The 24,372-nt window shown below is 42.8% G+C and overlaps 1 protein-coding gene across 4 annotated transcripts in view; it reads left to right on the top strand.

Annotated features, from left to right (window-relative positions):
- The window catches only part of GAD1 (glutamate decarboxylase 1), a 167,564-nt gene that overhangs the window by 66,659 nt on the left and 76,533 nt on the right, over window positions 1-24,372 (top strand). For 3 of the 4 annotated variants that reach the window (XM_088469590.1, XM_088469513.1, XM_088469505.1), the window contains 2 exons: window positions 428-587; window positions 6,979-7,041. In XM_088469590.1, coding sequence (XP_088325716.1) covers window positions 518-587; window positions 6,979-7,041 — 133 coding nt within the window. In that variant the 5' untranslated portion in view covers window positions 428-517. The remainder of the gene's footprint in view (window positions 1-427; window positions 588-6,978; window positions 7,042-24,372) is intronic. The other variant, XM_088469681.1, reaches the window with a different exon arrangement.

The following is a 24,372-nucleotide window of genomic DNA, read 5'->3' on the forward strand; positions in this document are numbered from 1 at the left end:
GTCGGTCATCTGCCTGATAATTTCACCATTCCCCCCCACCCTACCTGGCATCAGTCTGACACAAGTCATTATAAGAGAGCCCAGTGTCCATTGATATAATTACAGGAGACTGCATGGTCTGCTGAGCAAGACTATCTCACATAGGACAGATATGTTAGGGACATGCTCGAAATGAATGTGACTTTTCGGCTAGCCCCCTCATTGCATTGCCCTAGAACAACATCAATGTTCTTTTCTTCCCTTCAAGCACCGAGGACTGGTATTCTCCTGTACTCCACATTAAAGGGAAATGGTGACAGATCAGACCAGATTTAGGTCATTGTCAACAAGGCTTCAGCCTTCCAAGGTCATCCCAGTCCAGGTGGACTCTCCTTACCCCTAACATCTACTGTACATCTCTAAAAAGTGCTTTCTCTCTCTCTTTGAGGTGGATCTCCACGGTTTCCTTTGACAACAGAAAAAGGACATTGGATACTAATCAAGACAACCAAAACAGTAGGACTTTGTCACCAGAGAGATGGCATCGTCTTCTCCTCCTTCCTCTAGTGCCAACCAGGACACCAACCCAACCAATCTACGACCCACAAGTAGGAGCGCACTTTTTTCAGTCTGATTTACTGTCGATTTCATTCTGCTACATCTTATATTTAGCGGTGACTATGTAATTAAATATAATATCGTTATGGGGAACAAATATCTAGCAAAGTTGATTTAAGTTTCTTTATAGTGTATAAAGAATTATGTGGAGGCCATCTGAAACATTTCATCATCTTTCAGTTGATTAGGGTAAATTGTAAGGTTATTAGCAATTCAATGAGTAGCACTTTGCCTTTCCTGTTGTCATAGTCTTGGAGGCTTTTAGTGAGGGTAATAAGCAGCCTGTATTTTGGCGATAATTGCAGCTGTTCTGGAGGAAATTGCAGGGCATTTAAGGGATTGTATTGTGGCTGGCATGGGTGGCAAGCAGTGATTTCAGGTGCTTGTGGTAATTAGTCCCCAGCTCTGTCTGCTCAATTTTAGCGATCACATTATATATATATATATATATATATATATATATATATATAAATATATATATATATATATATATATATATCTAGAGTGTGGATGACATAATCACAAGAGACAAAGAGGTGGAACACAAGACAGAAAAGGCTGCCAGCCACTCTAGCCTGAAAGGGCTGCGGGAGCTGTGAGGCATGAACAGAGTCATTATCCTGATTATCCTGGAACGAAAGAGGATGGGGGCACAGAGAATGCACAGCCCAGACAGCCCAGCATTTTTACCCCATATATTTTTTTTTAGTATATTTTGGTTTATTATTATTTTTTCTCCTCTATCAGGTTAAGATCTGCCTGTCCAAAACATAGTTACTAATATTAACCACGTTGTTTTATAATACATCCTTTTTGGACGTTTATTATGAACACTGAAATCATTATATTTTCTCACCAGCATTGGTAATATTTCCTTTTCCGTTTACGTTTTATGAGCAACATTTGGAAATGTTTTTAGTAGCAGTGCTTAACTTGATGTTATTTATGTATCCATTTATTTATTTATTTATTTATTTATATATTTATTCCAGAACGAGTAAAGCTACATTATGTAAATATATGGGTGAGATAGGGTGAGCCAAGGTATTCAGTACCAGTCTTGTCTGCCTGTCTGCTAGTAAGCGTTTGCATGTATGTATGTATGTATGTATGTATGTGTGTGGCTGGTGTGTGTGTGTGTGTGTGTGTGTGTGTGTGTGTGTGTGTGTGTGTGTGTGTGTGTGTGTGTGTGTGTGTTTGGCTGGTGTTTGAGAGTGTGTGTATGGCTGGTGTATGAGTGTGTGTATGGCTGGTGCATGAGTGTGTGTATGGCTGGTGTATGTGTGTGTATGTATGGCTGGTGTATGTGTGTGTGTGTATGGTTGGTGTATGTGTGTGTGTGTGGCTGGTGTATAAGTGTGTGTATGGATGGTGTATGTGTGTGTATGTATGGCTGGTGTATGTGTGTGTGTGTGTGTATGGCTGGTGTATGTGTGTGTATGTATGGCTGGTATATGTGTGTGTATGTATGGCTGGTGTATGAGTGTGTGTGTGGCTGGTGTATCAGTGTGTGTGTGGCTGGTGTATGAGTGTATGTATGGCTGGTGTATGAGTGTGTGTATGACTGGTGTATGAGTGTGTGTATGGCTGGTGTATCAGTGTGTGTATGTATGGCTGGTGTATAAGTGTGTGTATGACTGGTGAATGAGTGTGTGTATGCATGGCTGGTGTATGAGTGTGTGTATGTATGGCTGGTGTATGAGAGTGTGTGTGTGGCTGGTGTATGAGTGTGTGTATGTATGGCTGGTGTATGAGTGTGTGTGTGTGTGGCTGGTGTATGAGTGTGTCTGTGGCTGATGTATGAGTGTGTGTGTGTATTTATGGCTGGTGTATGAGTGTGTGTGTTTGGCTGGTGTATGAGTGTGTGTGTTTGGCTGGTGTATGAGTGTGTGTATGTATGGCTGGTGTATGAGAGTGTGTGTGTGGCTGGTGTATGAGTGTGTGTATGTATGGCTGGTGTATGAGTGTGTGTATGTATGGCTGGTGTATGAGTGTGTGTGTGTGGCTGGTGTATGAGTGTGTGTATGTATGGCTGGTGTATTAGTGTGTGTGTGTGGCTGGTGTATGAGTGTGTGTATGTATGGCTGGTGTATGAGTGTGTGTGGCTGGTGTATGAGTCTGTGTGTGGCTGGTGTATGTGCGTGTGCCTGGTGTATGAGTGTGTGTGTGTGTGGCTGGTGTATGACTGTGTGCATGGCTGGTGTATGAGGCTTTGTTTGGCTGGTGTATGAGTGTGTGTATGTGTGGCTGGTGTATGAGTGTGTGTATGTATGTCTGGTGTATGAGTGTGTGTGTGTGGCTGGTGTATGAGTCATATATTTATCCCTGATCCTCATTCTATTTACTGCTCATGTGATCCCCAAACCAATCGCTACACTGGCAGCGTGCCCCCTCCACACACCTGCCCGTCCGCTATCCCTCCCCTCCCCAGCGCCTATATGTGGCCATTTGTTTATGTTACACTGGGTAAAGAATAACAATAAATAAATCTATTCCATTCCATCAAACCCATAATATTAAGGCCAGGGAAAAAAAACAACGAATTTTTATTGGACACATTGATTTTCTTGCTTTTGGCATATACATTGATATATTTAAAAAAAAATATTAAAATAAATATATATATATATATATATATATATACGCACACACATGTACACATATGTGTCATATATATATGTTTATATGCAATGTTCTAGCAATGTTAATCACTTCCTAGCAATATATGACGTCACTATAAAATAAACAACAAGGAATGTTCAGATGACACATTGATTTTCATGCTTTTGAGATATATATATATATATATATATATATATATATATACAATATATATTGAATTATATCTATATATATATATATATATATATATATATATATATATATATATGTGCATATGTTTTATATACAGTATATATATATATATATATATATATATTATATATATATATATATATATATATATATATATATGTTCCAGTCATTTAAATGACGGACTAACAGTATATGACGTCACTATGGGGGTCGGTAATGTCTTTTACAGCGCTGGGATTTTTGTGATTTCTGCTCACATTTAGATTACACTAGTAATTTGCCCAACTCCCATATGTGTCCCCTTAGGTGTAGGTGAGTAGATGAGACCTTTTCCAATAGTGTAATGATCTGAGTAGTATTAGACTGTATTAGACAAAATAAAATATAGGAGAAAATTCCTATTGTTGAGGTGTCAAATTCGCAGCAACAACCATCCTCTTCTGCGACAATACAGACTTGTCGCAAACCAATGTGATTGTCGTTTCGCAGTTGACCAAGTTCCTACTTACATCAAGTTTGTAAATCCCGCAACTGACTGATTTATTCTGAACTTCAGATCATGGTGTATAATATGGATAATGCTGAGTGCACCATGTTTTATTCACCATCAATTAATAAATTAGTTAAATAGTCGTCTGAAAACTGTATCTAGATGTATTGTAATCAGAAACAACGTTTCGACATTTCCCAACCCTGTATGACTATGACACTGCCATCACCAGAACAACCCCTGGATAAGGAGAGCTCGTCTATCTATAATATATGTTTTTGTATTTTTGTCACTAGGTCATTCTTTAATAAATTATTTCGTTTTATATATTATTTTACATTATTATACAAATAATTCCATTACAGAATATTAACCCGTGATGTTACAAAATTTCAGTAGAGAAAAAACACATATTAAACAAAACGTCATTTCATTAGCACGTTTATATTTTTATATATCGCTGTATATTTTACATTTCCCCCTATCACAGTGGGTAAGTGAGCTCCGTGGGGCAGTTTTGATAGAATCAAGAGTGAGGACACAGAAAGTGTAAATGGGAGAGATAATGAAGAGCAGTAAGGCAGGATCAATACAACAGGGCAGTTTAGATAATCTATTGTCTTGTACTGATCAGAGACATGAATAGCATTAAGCGGCGCTTGGCCTCCAGTGCATTATATTGTAACACTGTAGCGCAGGTTGTGTGTGTGTGTGTCTATGTACAGTGTGTGTGTCTATGTACAGTGTGTATGTGTGTGTCTATGTACAGTGTGTGTGTGTCTATGTACAGTGTGTGTGTGTGTCTATGTACAGTATGTGTGTGTGTCTATGTACAGTGTGTGTGTGTATGTACAGTGTGTATGTGTGTGTCTATGTACAGTGTGTGTGTGTATGTACAGTGTGTATGTGTGTGTCTATGTACAGTGTGTGTGTGTCTATGTACAGTGTGTGTGTGTGTCTATGTACAGTATGTGTGTGTGTCTATGTACAGTGTGTGTGTGTATGTGTGTGTCTATGTACAGTGTGTGAGTGTGTGTCTATGTACAGTGTGTGTGTCTATGTACAGTATGTGTGTGTGTCTATGTACAGTGTGTGTGTGTATGTACAGTGTGTATGTGTGTGCCTATGTACAGTGTGTGAGTGTGTGCCTATGTACAGTATGTGTGTGTGTGTCTATGTACAGTATGTGTGTGTGTCTATGTACCATGTGTGTGTGTGTGCGTGTGTGTATGTGTATATATATATATTTATATATATGGTTGTGTATATATGTGTGTAAATGTATATATATATATATATATATATATATATATATATATTTATTTGTGTGTGTATATATATATACGTTTGTGTATATGTGTGTATATATATATATATGTTTGTGTGTATATAGATTTGTGTGTGTAATCATATATGCCAGGGTGTATGTATATAAATCTATATATAAATATATATACAAGTATGTATACATGCGTTATATGTGTGTATGTATATATGTATATATATATAATATACTGTGTGTATACACACATGCAGGATATGAATACTGTGTGTGTATACTACAATGAAACATTGTATAATGTATACTGATCAAACGAACACAATGGTATGAGGGCTGCTACATGTAAACTGTAACTCACATGTGATAAGCTAATTATAGTAATGCAGAATCTATTCTTTAAGCATTTCCCAGAATATATTGTGTATATATATATATATATATATATATATATATATATAGCAAATTGCTATTAGCAATACAATCACTATGATGACGAATATTCTTTTTATATTAATGAGTAGCTGAACAAATTGCATGTACCCTAAATAGTGTATAGTGATATTGGCCCAACAAAGTACAACGTATTGGGGTATCCAAACGATTTCTGTGCTGTTTGCGGTAAACTGAGCTGCTAATTGCGAGTTGTTTGGATCCTTGTAGATGGTGCCCAGAACTCAATGTATCCCGGTAATTACCTGTGCTGGGCACTGTGCCTTTTATTCCACAGTGATCTGAATACCTGGGGGTGGCTGAGGGACCAGCAGCCCCATCACTCACCCCAGTCATATGTAGCCAGGCACGCCTGATCAGCTAGTCAAATACTATTTTTCAGCCAATTAATTCCTGCTCTTTTCTGTGACCCCCATTTCATGGCAGTTTACTTGGCTGGAGCTGAACCAATGAATTCCTAACTGTCCAGCACACAGATAAGATCCATTGATGGCACCCGAATTACACCCTGTTATCTGGAGGTGGGAGAGGGGAGGGGAGGAGGGTGTACTGCATCGAGTCTGCGTTTCTGCAAACTCCAATCTGACCTACATAGGCATCAGCCAGTATTATCCCTCCCCAGGCAGCGGCAGGGCTCACACATCCGTTCTATACGGTTATTTTATTGTTCCTGCGGATGCACCTGAAAGTTATCACATCGCGCATAAAATGTTTATGCAGAAGAACAGAAAAAAAACAAAATTGTAAAATTTTTCTTTTTATTAAAATCCATCTAAAAGCTTATGTACTAAACGATAAGCAGACCTTGGTCCTATGTGCATTCATCAATGATCGATGTGTCAGATTAGGTGACAGTTTTTGTCTGTTCAAAGAGATAACGTTTATTTTATCTGATACATTTTTTGTTACACTTGGATTTCCATATATATGTATAATTAGTGCAATATGGTGGTTATTTAAATAATAATTACCATTTAATAATACAATGCTACTAATAGGAAACATCTTATTGCACACAGAGTCAAGCAACCTGTTGTTCATTAATAGCTGATGTAGAACTATAAGTCCCAGCATACACTGCAGACTGATTGGGCATTCTGATACCTATAGCTCGTAATCTTGGAAAGCCTCGGATGGTTCAGTCTTCACTGCATCGGTTGCTGATCCAAACGGAACTCACGACCCCATGTATCCGCAGCCCACTGCCGTTGTGTTTGTAATACGATATTTAATTTGGCGATGGTGGTCGGGTGACACTTTATTTAAGGCGACTAGTTGACATTTTTATACAATTATATTTTAATTGTATTGCACGATTTGTTTATACTTTGTATTTCCTTTACAGCCTATGACACCTGGTGTGGTGTAGCTCATGGGTGTACGAAAAAGCTTGGCCTAAAGATTTGCGGTAGGTGGGAAAACAGTCTAATGTACAAAGCTTACCCTACCCAGGGAATCATGTTTATTCAGTGTTATACTTATTAAGGAGTAAAAAAAAATGGTTGTGCAATGCTGAAATTCTGTGACACACAAAAACCAAGTCTATTCTTGTTAAAAACGTAATTAATCTAATTTATTGAAATAAATCAAGTTTATTAGATACATTATTTCACAATAAACTCGTGTATCGAGTTTATGAGAAAGACCCTAGCTCCCCCTAGTGGTAGTAAAAAGAATGGCTGAGCTACCTTATCACGTATAATAGATTGAATATATGAGAATGACATGAAGAATTATAAGGTACCGGATGTCCATTTTTGTGTTTGTGTACTTTATTACGTTATAATTGTCTTGATCTGTGAGAACAATAACTCGTTATGTTGTTATACGCTACATGAATTTCGTTCTCTAACTAAGCTATCAGCTTTTACAATATTGAATACTCATTAAGTGGTAGTAAAATGCTGTATTTATAATTTATATGAAGTAGAGAGGTTTTAGGTTCCTGGTTGTATCAATGTAATGGAACCCAAACTAAATCCTCTTATTTAGGAAATTATTATTGCTTAGAAAAAACTCCACAAATTTCCCATTATATGCTATCCAGCTGTTGTCACATTAACAATCAGGGACCAGCAAAATGATGTAAGGTATAACCCGTACCCCAACGTACATTGGTGTCAGATAGTGTTCAACTGGTAGCTACTTACTGAGCTGAGGGTATAGCACTAAGTTATGTGATTTGTTGTAATACTGTATGTGCAATATAAGTTTATCCTTATTAGCAAAGGTAACTATCCCAAAAGGGAATGGCCCATCCTCTACTCTCTTATTTGTGGTTATATTGGCCTAATGTCAGTAAATGTAATCACTGTACATAAAATTAAGGTGTCTATATAGTACCAACCAACCATCTCCTAACTGCCATTTTTCAAAAGCTAGTATTTTACTCCAAGGCTCAGTACGTAGACCCCTAAGCCAATAAATACCTGTAAGTACGAAGTAAAATAGGTCAGTAAATCAGTGATCTACTGCAAGCAACCTTTTGCAGGTAATACTTTTGAAAGGGTGAGCCCTTTACTCCTTAGATACAATATGTGCTTGAAGTTCTGGCTACACTTTCATATACAATAATGACAATCTGTCAGTAAAAACTGAAAGTTCTCAGTATATATTTATTTAATTATATTATTTGTTTATTTAATATATTTCTGTTTATTTGGCGTTATACAAATTACTGATATAACTATAAAAATAACAATGAAAAACAGCAGGAATGGAACATTAGGAATTGTAGTAAGTATAGCTGACAAAACACTATGACAGCATCAAATGTAAGATACCCCAGATAAACTATAACAGTAATTATATGCAATATGGCTATCACACAATAGCCACTTCATTACAGGCACTTTATTAGGTGATGTTAATCAGTGGCATAATACAGGCATGGTATGGCAGTCTGGGAGTTGGCACGGGGTTAATATTGTAAATGATTTGGAGGCCCAGGGGGATTTTGGCAATGGTGGGAGCATAGGGATCATAGAGTGTGGACAATTTCTCCAGCTTATCACTCTACAAAATACTGGTCTCCTGGGAGGAAAGATTAATGAGAGGGACATCAGACAGGCGGTAGGCAGACCTGTTTGGGTGAGATAGCCTATCCCCAGGAACCCCAGAACACATTTAAAACCAGCCATTTATTCCTCTATCAATGGGGATTTTTAGAAGAATATGTCTGATATCTGGTTGTTGTATATTCTCTTGTGACAATCAATTGTCTGTTATCTTTCCAGCCAATCACTAAAAGGTCCTTCCCGCCACCATCATATATCTCAGGAATATTATCTTGAAAACACAGAATTTATGTGTGCTGTGCTTTAAGCAGCACACATGTTATCAGGGTTCTGGGGGAAGTGTAAATTCAGTATATTAAGTAGCTGGCAGAAGTGATTATTCTAAAGGAGATTTTTGATCTATAAATAGCAGCTGGTATGGATTTAATGGAGCATTTTGTTACCAGCTCTTGCCTTCTTTCAGCGCTGATACGGTAACGCATGACTGAACATGTCTCTGTCTGTGATATGCACTAACCCAATGCTTTGTGTGAGACCCTGCCCTCTTAAACCAGGTGCAGTATAGTGCAGTGATGATCCAGCATCATTCAATGTATATGGGAAAGGGAGATACTAAAGTACTTTATGGAATTACAACGTACTATAACATGCTCCTCTGCCATAGATGGAGTCTTCTAGGTTGATAGGGGGTGGAGGGCTTTAGTAAACATATTCCAGTAGGTGATCATATTCAGAGCATCCATTCTATAAATACTTTTATTTAATATTGCAAGTATTACAAAGTTAAATTAAACCATGGTGCAGAGTTGCACTGAACGGCAGATATTAATGACAACCTCCTTCAGAGGACAGTTTTCACTCTATCACGTACAGAACCCACATGAGCACATCCCTATTAGAAATATATTTAATTTAGGTAAGTAGGTGCTAAGGACAGCAGCATCTGTAATTGAAAAGGGGTTAGTACATATCTGAATATAATAAGTACATATTTAAATATAATAGACGTATTGGCAACATATGAAGAAACAGAGACATAGAAAATGACAGACAGCCAATGATAACCAATGTTAAATTATATGCGAATTCTGCTTTATTTATATACGTATGTTTAGTTGTGCTAGATAGCTAATTCATTTATAACTGATAGCTAATGTCAATCTACTATTATATTAACCCTCCCTCCTTGCTTTACAAAGTTAATATTGTTTTCTTTATTAACTGTTACTATCTCATAAAGTAATGTATTAAGTATACAGTATAATGTATATATCTGTCCTAAGACAATTCTTTATTATTGTACAAACTGCTAAATGCTAATTTGCAACTTCTTATTTAAAATGTTTTAATTACATTTTAAAACAGTGTATTTTTAAAAACACATTATGTGCTATGTAGCCTGTATTTACCATGCTATTTATGTTCCCCTGCAGTATATTTTGTCATATTTTAGAGATGTTATTTTATCAATACTATCAATGAAAAAAATAAAAATAAAAGAAACCCATATAATTGGGTGTATTTGTGTATATTTTGAAGTATGAGCGGGCAGTGTTAACCGTTCCAATATAAGTCTATGTAGGTATGACAGCCCCTCGTAGGTAAAGGTCATTAGAGGTAAGATGGTGTCAAAGGAGCAGTTTAAGACTTGTTTTTACAGATAGAAAAATACAGTGTTGTGGAGCTGTCTATGGCTCCCGCAGTAACCCATTACATGCACAGCTGGACCAGGGTAATTTTACCTTTTAGGGGACAGTTATTGGAGTTGTTCTCCAGGTAACTGTGTAAAAAATGAGGTGTTGCCCATAGCAACCAATTAGATCACATCATATTTCTATTACAGTCTAGAACAACTTAGTATAAGGGCCACGTCACAACACTCAACATTATGATTGTCTATATAGTGATTGTGACATAGTGAATGCATACCGGTCTGCATAGCCTGCAATTGCGTCAACGGCCCACCCCCCATAGGGAACTTTGTCTATGTGATGTGAGACAGCACCATAACACTCCAACTCTGTTTCTCCAGCTCTGTTTCTCTGTAGATGTGACCAAAATGGGCATGACTCTACAATGCCTGTACTTGTGTGCATGCCCATTTTCATCAAATGCTCAGTGCAAATTCACTGGAGATATGCTCCGGGTGTCTCATTATCCCTAATTGCAAGAATGAAAGAACAGACCCCAAATGACCTCGACACAACCAAATCACCATATACTTCCCCACAGATCTTCCCACATTCCCCTAACATGCCCATTAGATGCCACCACATTCCACACATGCCCATCAGATGTCCCCACATTCCCCTCACATGCCCATCAGATTTGCTTACATTCCCCACATGCCCATGAGATGTCCCCACATTCCCCACATGCCCATAAGATGTCCCCACATTCCCCATGCATGCTCAATAGATCTGCTTACATTCTCCACATGCTAATCAGATCTGCTTATATTCTCCACATTCCCCTCGCATGCCCATCGGATCTGCTTACATTCCGCACATGCCCATCAGATCTGCCCTCAATCCTATCACATGCCCATCAGATGTTCCCACATTCCATTCACATGCCCATCAGATGTTCCCACATTCCCTTCACATGTCCATCAGATCTGTCCACACGACCCTCACATGCCCATCAGATGTACCCACATTTCCCTCGCATGCCCATCAGATCTGCTTACATTCCTCACATGCCCATCAGATGTCCCCACATTCCCCTCGCATGCCCATCAGATCTGCTTACATTCCCCACATGCCCATGAGATGTCCCCACATTCCCCTCGCATGCCCATCAGATTTGCTTACATTCCCCACATGCCCATGAGATGTCCCCACATTCCCCTTGCATGCTCATTAGATCTGCTTACATTCACCACATGCCCATCAGATGTTCCCACATTCCCCTCGCATGCCCATCAGATCTGCCATCATTCCTATCACATGCCCATCAGATGTTCCCACATTCCCTTCACATGCCCATCAGATATTCCCTTCACATGCCCATCAGATCTGCCCACACTCCTCACATGCCCATCAGATCTGCTATCATTCCTATCACATGCCCATCAGATGTGCCCACATTCCCTTCACATGCCCATCAGATATTCCCACATTCCCTTCACATGCCCATCAGATCTGCCCACACTCCTCACATGCCCATCAGATCTTCCCACATGACCCTCACATGCCCATTAGATATCTCACATTCCCATCAGATCTCCCCACAATCCCCTCACATGCCAATTTGATATCCACACATTCCCTCACATGCACATTAGATCTCTCTACATTCTCTCACTTTTCGGGGTGCATGGCCTAATCACGAGAAGCGTGACCATGCCCCCCCTTAATTTGAAAAATAAATTATTTTGGCGCTGCGCTAGGGATAGCCATTGGTAGGTTAACCATTGATGGGACCATTGGTGGCTAATATCGATGGTGTGAAACCATGGATGGTGAACCATTGATGGTTTCACACAACAATGGTCTTCCCTGCTCTCTTACTCCAGGGGCAGTGGACCAATTGCAGTCAGGGGACAGGGCTTCGCGGGTCACGTCAGGGGCAGAGCTATGCTCTGTGTCCCGGCACCATGGTGAAAAAAAAACATCGCCAGGCTCTGTGTCATTGATGGGGGAAAACCATGGCAAAACAGATTCCTGCTCCGAAAAATAACAAAAACTCTAAAAACTATTGACTAAATCCAGGCCAGAGCAGCTCACTATAAAGGGCCTAATTCAGAGTTGGGAATAGAGTAATAGAGCAAGTAATCATGTACCTGGACAAACTATGTTGCAATGCAAAGGGTGCAAATATATATATATATTTGCATGCATGCATGGTAAATACCGGCTCTTGTTGCAAGTAGCCCACAAATGCTACACAGCTTTATTTTTACACTGACATTTAGTTTGCACACCTCCCTCCCAAATCTAAATCACTCTGCACATTTTATATCTCCCCCACCTGCAGTGCAGCATGGTTTTACCAAGATGATCAGTTACTTACTCTATCTCACTCTATTCCCAAATCTGAATCAGGCCCTAAGAGAATGTTGCACATTTAATCAGTGTAAAAATAATATATATATATATATTTAAATGCATATGCAAACATTCAACATCACTACCTTATAGAGATATTACGGATAATCCAAATCAGAATAAAATGTACAAACCAGAGAGGGAGAATGCAAATTCTCTAGACAGGGTTTCTGTGGTCAGAGTTGGAGTAAATGCCCAGGTTAAACCAGTAAAGGAGACAGCACAGCAGCTGAATAACTCTCAGAACGCAAATGAAAGTAGGAAAAACTCCACAAAGTACAGATCCAACAGCAGGGGGAGACTGAGCTGTGTGTAATGGTGTCTCCGTAATTCCGGTGGCCAAGGCGTCCAGCTGCAGCCAGAGGGAGCTTCGGTGTGTTGCAAAGTGTTGAAGTATTAGCAGTATTGAGAAGTGGAAGTTGTAAACATCAGGGAAAGAATGTAAACAAAGCCATCCGCGCAAAATGGCCAAGATGAAGGGTGTGGATGACTCTGTAAACCAAAGGTCCTTGACGCGTTTCTCTATCGCCTGGATCGTCTCCTTTGGCTGCAGCTGATCTCCAGACCTCCTGTCACATTAGAGCCACTACTTTCATTTACAAAAATGTATGCCCCCTGACTCCCCGTTTATGTCATTTTACTAAAGCCGTGGCACTCCCACAAGTCAAGGAGGTTGTGTGAGACCGTTTTGCCACTGCCAAGTTCCTGCCCCGAAACGCCATATTACACAGATAGACAGACCCGGCTAAGTTCTGTCTGCCTTAGAATAGGGCGGACACAGGCAGTCTGCAAATGCGCTGTATGCAAACGCTCACAATTTGCATCCATGAACAGTGATCCCTGCGACTCAGCCCCAGATTTCCCAAAATAGCAATTACAGTTCCCTATAAACTGTGTACAGAAAATCATAAGTGAGTTAAAGATTTATCTAATCTGAATTACACCCCAAAGGGCTGCATTGAGAATAATGCATTAAGCATTATTATTTCCGAAAAGTACAGATCAGAGGCAACCAGTGCAATGGCAAAGGCAGGACTTCTAATGGGGGTTTCCAAATGCTTGATTTTAGAGTGAGTGTGGCCAGTTCATGAAGAGGGTAAAATTAACACTTATCCAGCTTTAATATGTGTCATATATAGTGTATTGTGTATCATAATTCCAGCATGTACAGGACCAGCGATCACAGTAAGCCATTAAATGCGGCAGTAGGGCCATCCTGCCTGAGCTGAATGGTTTTATTTTAGATGTGGGCATCATTCCAGAGCATGGGAGCAAGTCCAGGAGTCTGGGGGAGTAGCAGAAGGACCTAGCACTGCCCTGGACATATATGCAAATATTGGGCTCTATAGCAGCACATCCCTAACAGTGCATGTTTTCCAGATCTCCTACTTGGTGCAAAGGTGTACTTATTACTAGCTGATACATGCTAAAAGATCCACAGGTGGTGCTAATTATTTAATTTGTAATACTGAGAAGAACATGCAGCACTTGTAAAATTCTGTTATATTACTATTTATATTGTAGTCATGGTGTGGGCCGGGGAGGGGGGTTTCCAGGCAGATGGAACCCCCCCTGCGTTTGCCTATGCAGTGGTGGCTTCTACCTGTAGCCTCTATGGCGGGGCCTTCTGCTCTGCTCTCTGCCGGTCTGTGCAAATTGACAGTCAGCCCAGGCTTCAAGGAACTGCAGCGGCTGTAGCACCTAGAAGCCAGATAGGGCTACCGTTATAGCAGGGGAGTGGCTTCCCATGTGACTAGCTGGGAGCACTTCCAATGGGAAGCCATTCCCACTGCTGGGCGGTCCAGGCGGGTGGTGGATTTTACTGGGGGGTTTGCTGTCCTGCAACCCATAGATAAAATTCGCCACTAGAGGCAACATTAGTCAGATTGATCAGCTCAGATTTTATCATTTACCCGTCACTTTGTGACCGGGCTGTCGAAAGCGCATAAGTGCCCGGGGTACTGGGGGCGTGGCCAAGCCTGGGAGGCGTGGCGCCTGGCACTGCAATAGGGGACATTTGTCACCCTCAGCAGCTGTCCCGAGCCCTTCCAACAAGCCTGGGTAATTAATACCTACCCTTATTCTCGCTGCCCCTGCTTTGTGACAACCCAGAGAATTGCTGCCTTCACAGTTATAGAAGCTACAGTATATGCCATTAGACAATGTAGGCCTCCATCCTCCTTTTGAATTTAAATGTAAATGACTAATTACTATTGTGTCTGTAAATGCCAATTTAAAGTGAATATCTCCTTCCTCTCTATTATTATCATACTCCACATCTGCCAGCAGGAACTAAAATGTCTGGTTATCAAGACAAATACACAAGTTCTCTCTTTGGCATCAGAGTTTGTGCCAAGTCCTCAATGTGACAATTTTGGATAAGGAATTAAACGATGAATCTGTATCTTAAACAAAAATTCCCTCTGATCACGCTTATACGAGGAAGAGGTGGCACAGAACAATCTTGTCTAACATCAGCGTAGGCTGACATCTGAGTTACCAGGGCGCTGTGCACACATCACAGCCTTTCATTTGGAGCAGATTAAATCATATGTAGCTTTTAGTCTTGTCTACACGTGCTGCTGTCAGGGAACTTACACAAATAAAAACCTGACAAGAGTGCAGTTAGAATTTATGAAACTAAACTATATGTTTCTTGGATAAAGGTTTTCATCAGGGTATTTTCGAACGTTAGGAACAAGTGAAGCTGCTCTGGGCTCTAACTTCTAAGGCATCCTACAAAAGACAAACATCCCTGTGCCCATCTCACCCCATTCCTGCATACAATGGAGTCTGTTCATGGCAACTATACAAAAGCTTATTCCGAATGTATAAATCAGGTCACCGGGAAGCAGCAATCAATCAGAGCCATTACATGGGGTGTGCAACCACTGATGCCATCCAGGGCATAAGGGGGCGAGGGTGCAGCACACTCACTAACTTGACGGCACCCCGGAGAGGCAACCAACTATATAGCATGTTGTAGGACATGTTTTTTTATAGAATTCCCCTGGCAACCATCTTCTTAGACCCACTTGTTGTGTGAAATCATGATGTCACTTGTGCTGGATGTGGGTGGTCTTGGAAGTCCAGGGCACAAAAGCATCCGGCTCTGGCAATCATCGATGTACCTATTATAAAGCAGGACCAAAATGCAGGGAATAAGTTAAAGGTGATGCCAAAGTGTAAATCTGATAATAGCAATGAAAGAGACATTATTTGGGGTTAATCCAGTTAGGAGTGAGTTTGCAAGTGCAAGTTAGTTTTCATGAAACTTGTGCGCTGCACACGAATGCTCGCTCCCGAGATACGCTCAGTCCAATTAGAAATGTCAACTCTCACTACTTGCAGGGAGGGTGTGATTATTTCCTATAGCATGCGCCTTCGGAGAAGGGCATGTAAAAAGTGGGGAAACCATCCTGGACCCCAGAAAAGTAACATCATTGGTGGCAGAATCATATAGAAGGCTGTTAGTGGGCATAAGGAAAGCACTGGAGGCTTTTAAATGGTGTAGGCTTTTAATTTAAAAAAATAATAATATATATATATAATAAAAAGCAAACATTTTTTGTTTCATCACCTTGACAAAGGGGCACTGATGCCTGAAGCATCAGCCTGTTTTTCCTTCACATGGATTAAAACACATTTATCTGCCGCTTTGAGACTCGGAGTGCCAATTTTGTTTTTTGCTCTTTGTTTTTTGCTCGAAAGATGGCGAATGCTCCCTCAGTCTAGCTCCGAAAATATTATATTTTCGGAGCTTGATGAATTCTGTGATACTAGTGTTTGGGGACAGCGGGCCATTCCGCAAAAGGAAGGTAAGTAGGAGATATCTGTGATACTAGTGTATAGGGACAGCGGGCCATTCCGCAAGAGGAAGGTAAGTAGGAGATATCTGTGATACTAGTGTATGGGGACAGCGGGCCATTCCGCAAAAGGAAGGTAAGCAGGAGATATCTGTGATACTAGTGTATGGGGACAGCGGGCCATTCCGCAAAAGGAAGGTAAGTAGGAGATATCTGTGATACTAGTGTATAGGGACAGCGGGCCATTCCGCAAGAGGAAGGTAAGTAGGAGATATCTGTGATATCTCCTGCTTTACCCTCTTGATGAATGACCCGATAACTTAATTTTTACAATTGCAGGTGAAAATATTCTAAGGGTTCTGTACTGTGGGCCTGATTCAGACCCGGAGGCTATGCTGCGCTTGCTCGCATTGAACGATTTTTTGCAATCTGCGCATGCACAATCTCGCAATGTTGTGGTGGGAAAAGGCTATCACAAGCACTGTGAGCAGCTCCGATGGCTCTCGATGGTCCTGATTAATCCTACAACTGCCGGAGATGCCGTGTGTTGCGAGTGGCAAAGGGGCGTCTTTATACAGGTGCGAGCACATAGTGCGGCCGATCGCTATTACTTAGTGGGTTGCTTTACGTGAAGCAGTGCGAGCACATGATTTAAATAGCCGGGTCCTTTTAGCCAGCGAGCGGACGCAAATAGCGTCCGGGTCTGAATCAGACCCTGTGTCCCGACATTTTTACCATAAAATAAAGATTTTGCCTCCCATCCCACACCCCCAGGGAGGTGAGCCCATAAAAATGCGAGTTTCCTCTGAAAAAAAAAAAGTTTCCGGGAAAACAGCTCGCACAAGCCGACTCGCACCAACTCACTTTTAAGTCCTGATTCAGGGATGTACACTAATGCAATTGCATCTCTAATTTCACACGGAATGCAGCTATGAGAATATGCTAATGTTTCCAAAGCTTACCCGAGCATAGGGACGCCCACTGCTGCCTTCTCATATCCGTCCGACGTCACGCACCAATGTAAGCATTGGTAACATTGACACAGGCCCTCATTCAGAGCCACTCGCTAGCGGCAGTACGCTCGTTCCGAGCGATGTTCTCACATCTGCGCATGAGTACGGATCGTTATACGCATGCGCGAACCAGTCAGTGCGGCCGAAATTCATGTGCTCGCAATATAGCGAATGCCTGCTATTTTGAGTGACAGAATGAGGCGTATGTGGGTGGTAACAGGGGAAGGTGCTTGAAAACGGGGAGTGGAGATCAGAACGCAGGCGTGCTTAAAGGTCAAAACGGGCGTTTTATGGGTGTGCATAATTAATACAGCAGCGTCATTGACCACGTCACTGGGTTATTTTATAGCCAGAACTGCTCGCAAGATTGTGGTAGCAAAAACCAACCACAAGAATAGCGAGCAGTTCATACGCTGGTCGATGTTCTCGATTAATCTAATAAATAGCGGACATGACGTATGGTGCGAGCGGCCAGGGGGCGTTTGTAACAAATAAACGAGCGTATGTTTTGCTCGCTCGTTCAGACTTAGAGGTGTGAACAGACTGCAATTTGTGAACGGATCATTTGAATAGCCACCCCTTGTTTTTGAACGAACGACCGCAAATAGCGAACGGCTCTGAATCAGGCCCACAGTTCGGGCAGCCATGCAGCATTTGAGGCAGGTCTGACCTGTCTCAAACACAGCAGCTCTCCTGACACGCGGAGAGCTCTCATGCTGATGCAAGACCATAAAAAGGCATTTAAACACTCAGACACGCCTGCATTTGTCTAACAACCCTCTGTCACCTTGCTGAAACGTTGACTACGTGTCATTCACTTTGCGAATCTATCCTCTGTGCGAGAGTAATCGAAAACCAATTACACGAATGCGCAATGGCAAGTACTCGCTCCATCTGCATAAATATCGGCATTGCGTATCTCTGAATCAGGCCCCTAATTGGATTGACCCCTTTGTGTGTTAGAGTGAACACTACACTAATATAATTATTGATGCTGCATTCTGTAATTGATGAGAAGGGCCCTGTGTCAGTGGGAGTCTTAGAAAGCACAATAGTCGGGCGCACTCCTGGTAAAGTTGTCATGCTTAATACTGACACAGGATTCCAGCTCAGCTTCAAACGATCTCTATGACCAGTTTGAAGGAAAAGAGAGAACGGGACATAGGGCCTGATTCAGAGCCGCTAGTAAGCGGCCGCTCGTTCGCTCCGAGCGATGTTTGCCCAACTGTGCATGCGTACGGATCGTTATACGCATGCGCGAACCAGTCAGTGCAGTCGAAATTCATGTGCTCGCAAAATAGCGAATGCCTGATAATTTGAGTGACAGAATGAGGCGTATGTGGGTGGTAACAGGGGAAGGTGCTTGAAAACGGGGAGTGGAGATCCGATCGCAGGCGTGCTTAAAGGTCAAAATGGGCGTTTTATGGGTGTGCATAATTAAAACTGCAGCGTCATTGACCACGTCACTGGCTTATTTTATAGCCAGAACTGCTCGCAAAATTGTAGTAGCAAAAACCAACCACAAGAATAGCGAGCAGCTCATACCCTGGTCGATGTACTCGATTAATCTAATAAATAGCGGACATGACGCAGGATGCGAGCGGCCAGGGGGCGTAGTTTCCCAGAAAAGTTTTGTTCGCTCGTTCAGACCTAGAGGCGTGAACAGACCGCAAAGAGCGAACGGTTCATTTGAATAGCCACCCCTTTTTTTCAAACGAACGACCGCAAATAGGCCCATAGACAGGTGTTTGACTTTTGAAATCCATGTGAAAATATTTGCCTAACGTAACCTCAGTGACGGGCCCAGAGATGCCAAAGGGTCCATCACCTTCTACTCATCACCAGCAGCATGGATGATTTGCAAGGAGCCACAAAATTCCGCAGCAGTGGGCAGCCAGAGTGATAAATCATACAAATACAACCGCACATAAAACAAAAAGAGCACACATAAGGTTGACAAGTGGAGGCGCAGATGTAAAACAAAGGATAGATAGGCCTACTCGTGAGAACTTACAGCAATCCCTCCAGCCCTATGAAATGTCCAGCATAATATATGCCTTCTGATGTTATCCAACTATCCAAAGAGGTGATATATGGATATTACAGCACTGGTATTCTTTCATGCTGAAATCCACATCTGATATTATGCTATATTGTATCATACACCTTAAACACCAACATGTCCTTTTATTTTCTCATAGTCATTACACTAGTCCCCTGGCCTTACAGTCCCAAGCAGTGTCAGACAGGAGCATGAAGGACCACCAGGGACCATGGAGTATGGGAAGCCATCAGAGGGGGTGCGGTTAGCCAGCACAGATGGAATTGGCCATCCATTAGCAGGGGCGAAACTAGGATTTTTGTCACCTGGGGCAAGGCCATTATTTGGCGCCCCCCCCCAAAAAAAAAAAATACAACATCGAGGACGAAAAGGGTGTGAGATTTTGTGACACAGTAATGCCCCTTATAACACATTATGCCACACATTAATGACCCTTATAGCACATTATGCCACAGTAATAGCCTTTGCAACACATTATGACACACAGTAATGTCCCTTACAACACATTATGCCACAGTAAGGCCCCTTACACATTATGCCACAGTAAGGTCCCTTACACATTATGCCACAGTAAGGCCCCTTATACATTATGCCACAGTAAGGCCTCATTTTCATTAAGCCACAGTAAGGCCTCATCTCTCTTCTCTTACCTGCCAGGGCCGTGCAGTGAGTGAACTCGGGGTGGCGCGGGACGGGCTGCCACACACTGGGAAACTGTCAGTACTGCCGTCATTGTAATATGGCGCCTCTCGCAAACAAATTGGAGCTCATGGACCGTCAGCCTCTGCTTATTGGCTGCCGGTCCGTGAGCACTGGTTGGCTTGCGACCGGCACCACATTAGACTGACGGTGTCTCTATGCCTCTCAAGGCTGGGATGCGGCTCCAAACCTAGCCTCCCGGCACCCTCTCAAGTCCGGCACCCGGGTCAAGTCCGGGTCACGTGCCCCCTTAGCCCCTCCCCTAGTTGCAGCCCTGCCATTAGAGAGGACATGGAAATATCAATGCCTCTTTATAAAGGAGGGCACAGGGGTGTGTTAGGAACACCCACTTTGACTGGAAGTAGGGCTAATCTTGGTGTCGTTCCCATAGAAACAAACCGACCATGATCCTGCTCCACTAAGGTACTCAGAGCCGGCCCTAGCATAGGCAAACAAAGCAAATGCCTAGGGGCATCCAAGTCCGCCTAGGGCCGGTGGAGGTTTGGGGCAGGCATGGCCAGGGCACCTGCTGCCACCAGGGCAGGTACTTTGGCAGCTGCTACTACTGCTGTGCAGCGTCCATGATCCAAGCTCACCTGAAAGCTCTGATCGTGCAGCAGCAAACAGTGATCAGGCAGTAGTGAAACAGCCAGTGGTGGTTTGCTGCGGCGAAGCACCTGGACGACTACTAGTAGAAAACGCCATGTCGGCTCTGGGGTGGCATGCACCGGGATGTGGCCTGCCAGCATAAGCCGGGAAAAGCGGGTCCGCTGCCAACAGCTTGCTGTACCTCGAGTTGGGCGGCTCTGCAGGCTGTGCTCAAGTACAGTAAGTCTGTAACTGGGAAAAGGCTGGGGTGCTGTGGTGCTCACTGCTGGGAGAAGGCTGCTCTGCTGGGATAGGGGTCCTGGGTGAGGGTGGGTGATGACACTGTGCTGATCTGGGAGAGGGGGTTACTGTGCAGGGTGAGGGCCGGGGTGCTGGGGGGGTGCTGTTCTGGGACAGGTGAGGGGTACTATCGTGCTGTGCTGGGAGAGGGGGTTACTGTGCAGGGTGAGTGCTGGGGTGATGGGTGCTGTGTTGGGAGAGGGGTGAAGGGTGCTGTGATCTCTGCTGTGCTGGGAGAGGGGGGCTGGGTGAGGACCGGGATATTGGGTGAGGGGTTGTGCTGTGCTGGTATAGGGGTGCTGGGTCAGCTGAGGGGAACTGCTGGGAGAGGGGGGTGCTGTGCTGGGTGAAGGCCAGGTTGATGGGTGCTGTGATCCGTGCTGTGCTCGTAGAAGGGTGCTGTGCTGTGATCTGTGCTGGGAAAGGGGTGCTGAGCTGGGAGAGGGGTAAGGGTGTTGTGCTGGGTGAAGGGTGCTGTGCTGGGAGATGGGTGCTGTCATCTGTGCTGTGAGAGGGGTGCTGTGATCTGTGCTGTGCTGGGAGAGGGGTGCTGGGTGCAGTGATCTGTGCTGGGAGAGGGGTGCTGTGATGGGTACTCTGATCTGGACTGGAAGAGGGGTGATGGGAGCACAGCACAATGGGGGAAGGGGCCACAGCACAGGGGGACCATGCCCATTCTGTAAGGTCACATCCCTTTTCAGGATAGCAATGGGGGGCACCACCCCAAATCTTACCTAGTGCACTAATTTGGCTAGGCTCTGAAGTTATTGACCCCTAGAGGAGAGGGTAGGCCCTCAGGCAGTGGGGCCACCAGGGATTTCCCCTGTACAGCTGTGGTTCAGTCCAATCCTGGTACCATGCCAGAGATGACTCATGGCATGCTATGAATTGTACATCAACTCTACAGCAACTGAAGGCAGGCAGTGAGGCGACAGCATACAGTATACTCTATATAATCTGGGATAGCTCCCACTTGGTGCTGTACATAGCAAAAGGGATACAAGAGGAACAAGGAGAGACACTGGAAGAGGGGACCAGGAGAATTAAACAGATGAGAAAGAGGGCACTTATTTTCTGACTGGCGTGGGGCTGCAGGTGAAACATCTTTAGGAAGCAGGAATGTGCCCTATAACGGGTGAATATTCCAGGCAGAACGTAGCAGCCTTTTAGAGCTCAGTCATAGTGATGTATTGTGTTGCATCCTTTAGATTGTAAGCACTCACAAGCAGGGCCCTCAGCCCTCATTTACTTTTCCTTCCCTTACTCATACTATCATCTCCTCTCCACTGCCAATAACAGCACCAAACCTTTGGGTTCTGCTGCTCATTTTGGTATTATGACTGCTGATTATTATTATCCTTTATGTTTATGGCACCACAAGGCTTCTGCAGCGCCTTACAAATGAGCAAAACAAGAAAACAATGACTTACAGTACAAAACAATGCAGGACAAGGGGATGGCATTGGTTACATCCGTGATCATAACATTGAAATAAGCAGCAGGGCGGCAGCAACCAAGGGTTAGGTGCCGTTGTAGGGAGTATGTGCTAGTGCAGATAAGGAAAAAGAGAAGCAAATGACGTAAGAGGGCCCTGCTCGTGAGAGTTTACATTCTAAAGGTTTATAACATTGCCCATGTTCTGCTATGTTTTTACTGTAAGTCACTTTTTTCTTGTTTTGTTCATACTTTTTCTGTACTCAGTAAGGCGCTGCGGACCCCTTGTGGCGCCATATAAATAAAGAATAATAATAATAATAATACACAGAACAAGAACAGGACTTGCCAATTGTAAGCAGAAGTGAATGAAGTGTTAACGTGTATTTGCATAACAGACGCTTTGTTTAGTAGACTAATTACATACAAGCCAGTGTGTACATTGACTTCTGGATTGACATACTGTATGATGGATCAATGATCCCTATTTCTTAGCGGTGGCTTGCTCCGGTTTTATCCTGAAGTGGAGTAGAACAGAGGTCACATAGACACAGAGCATCTATATAAATGAGCATTTAATGACAACATCTCAAATGAAGTGGACACAGCCAGTAGGGATGTAATTACCACATTGGCCATTGAAGTACCTGCCTGGGGCAGCATAAAATGATTACATGTCAGTTTGACTTTCTATTTATTTATTTATCTATTTATGTTTGTTAGTTTGTCATTACCAACTTAATGTTCCCATAAAAAAAATTGGGGATCTTGAATGAGGGTCATGTATTATGACTTGGAGTAATTTCCATTTAGAAGTACCATAGATTTTTTTATTTTAGGTCATAAATGTAGTTATCTAGATGATTCTCTAGATATCTAACTCATCTTGTAGATATCTAATGCTGGGTACACGCTGGCCGACATATCGTGTGTGCGTACAAACGATATGCCTGTGAACGAGGTTGTTCACAGACATATCGCGTCGGCTGTACAGCACAGCCAATGGCAGATATATTTGCAGATATACAGTATATGCACATCGTACTGTGTGTACGGGTGATCAGCCAACCGCCCGTACACTTGCTGCACAGGCTGCTGGGGAGGGGTTGCGATGTGGGTCCCCTGGCCAGATGACAGATGATGGTTGTTCAGTGTGTATGAACAACCATCATCTGCAGATATATTTTTCAGGCGTGTACGGGTACAACTGACAGATATATTGGCCGATTAATTGGTCGGCCAATATGTCTGGTCCCCTTCGGCCAGTGTGCACCAGCGATATGTCTGTGAAACACGTAGTTCACAGACAAAACGCGTCTGCTGTGCTGCAGAGATGATGGCAGATATATCTCCAGATATATCTGCCCATCGGCCAGTGTGTACGGGCGGTCTGTAAATTGCCCATTCACAAGTAGCAGAGGCCGCCGGGAGGGGGGTGGACAATCCCCCGCCCTCTGGCTGCCGGGACCCGCGGCAAGAAGCAGATGATGGCTATTCAGTGTGTATGAACGACCATCATCTGCAAATATATCTGTATAGTGTGTACCCAGAATTAACTGTTTCTAGTTATCTAACTGATTCTGTAGTTATCTAACTGATTCTAGAGTTATCTAACTGATTCTTTAAACTAGCTATCTAGCTTTCTGTAGATATCTAACTGTTTTTGTAGATATCTAACTGATTCTGTAGTTATCTAACGGATTCTTTAAACTAGTTATCTGTTTCTGTAGATATCTAACTGATTCTGTAGATATCTAACTGATTCTGTAGT

Source organism: Taudactylus pleione, unplaced genomic scaffold (assembly GCF_031769625.1).
Source record: "Taudactylus pleione unplaced genomic scaffold, aTauple2 ptg000004l, whole genome shotgun sequence".
Lineage (NCBI taxonomy): Eukaryota > Metazoa > Chordata > Amphibia > Anura > Myobatrachidae > Taudactylus > Taudactylus pleione.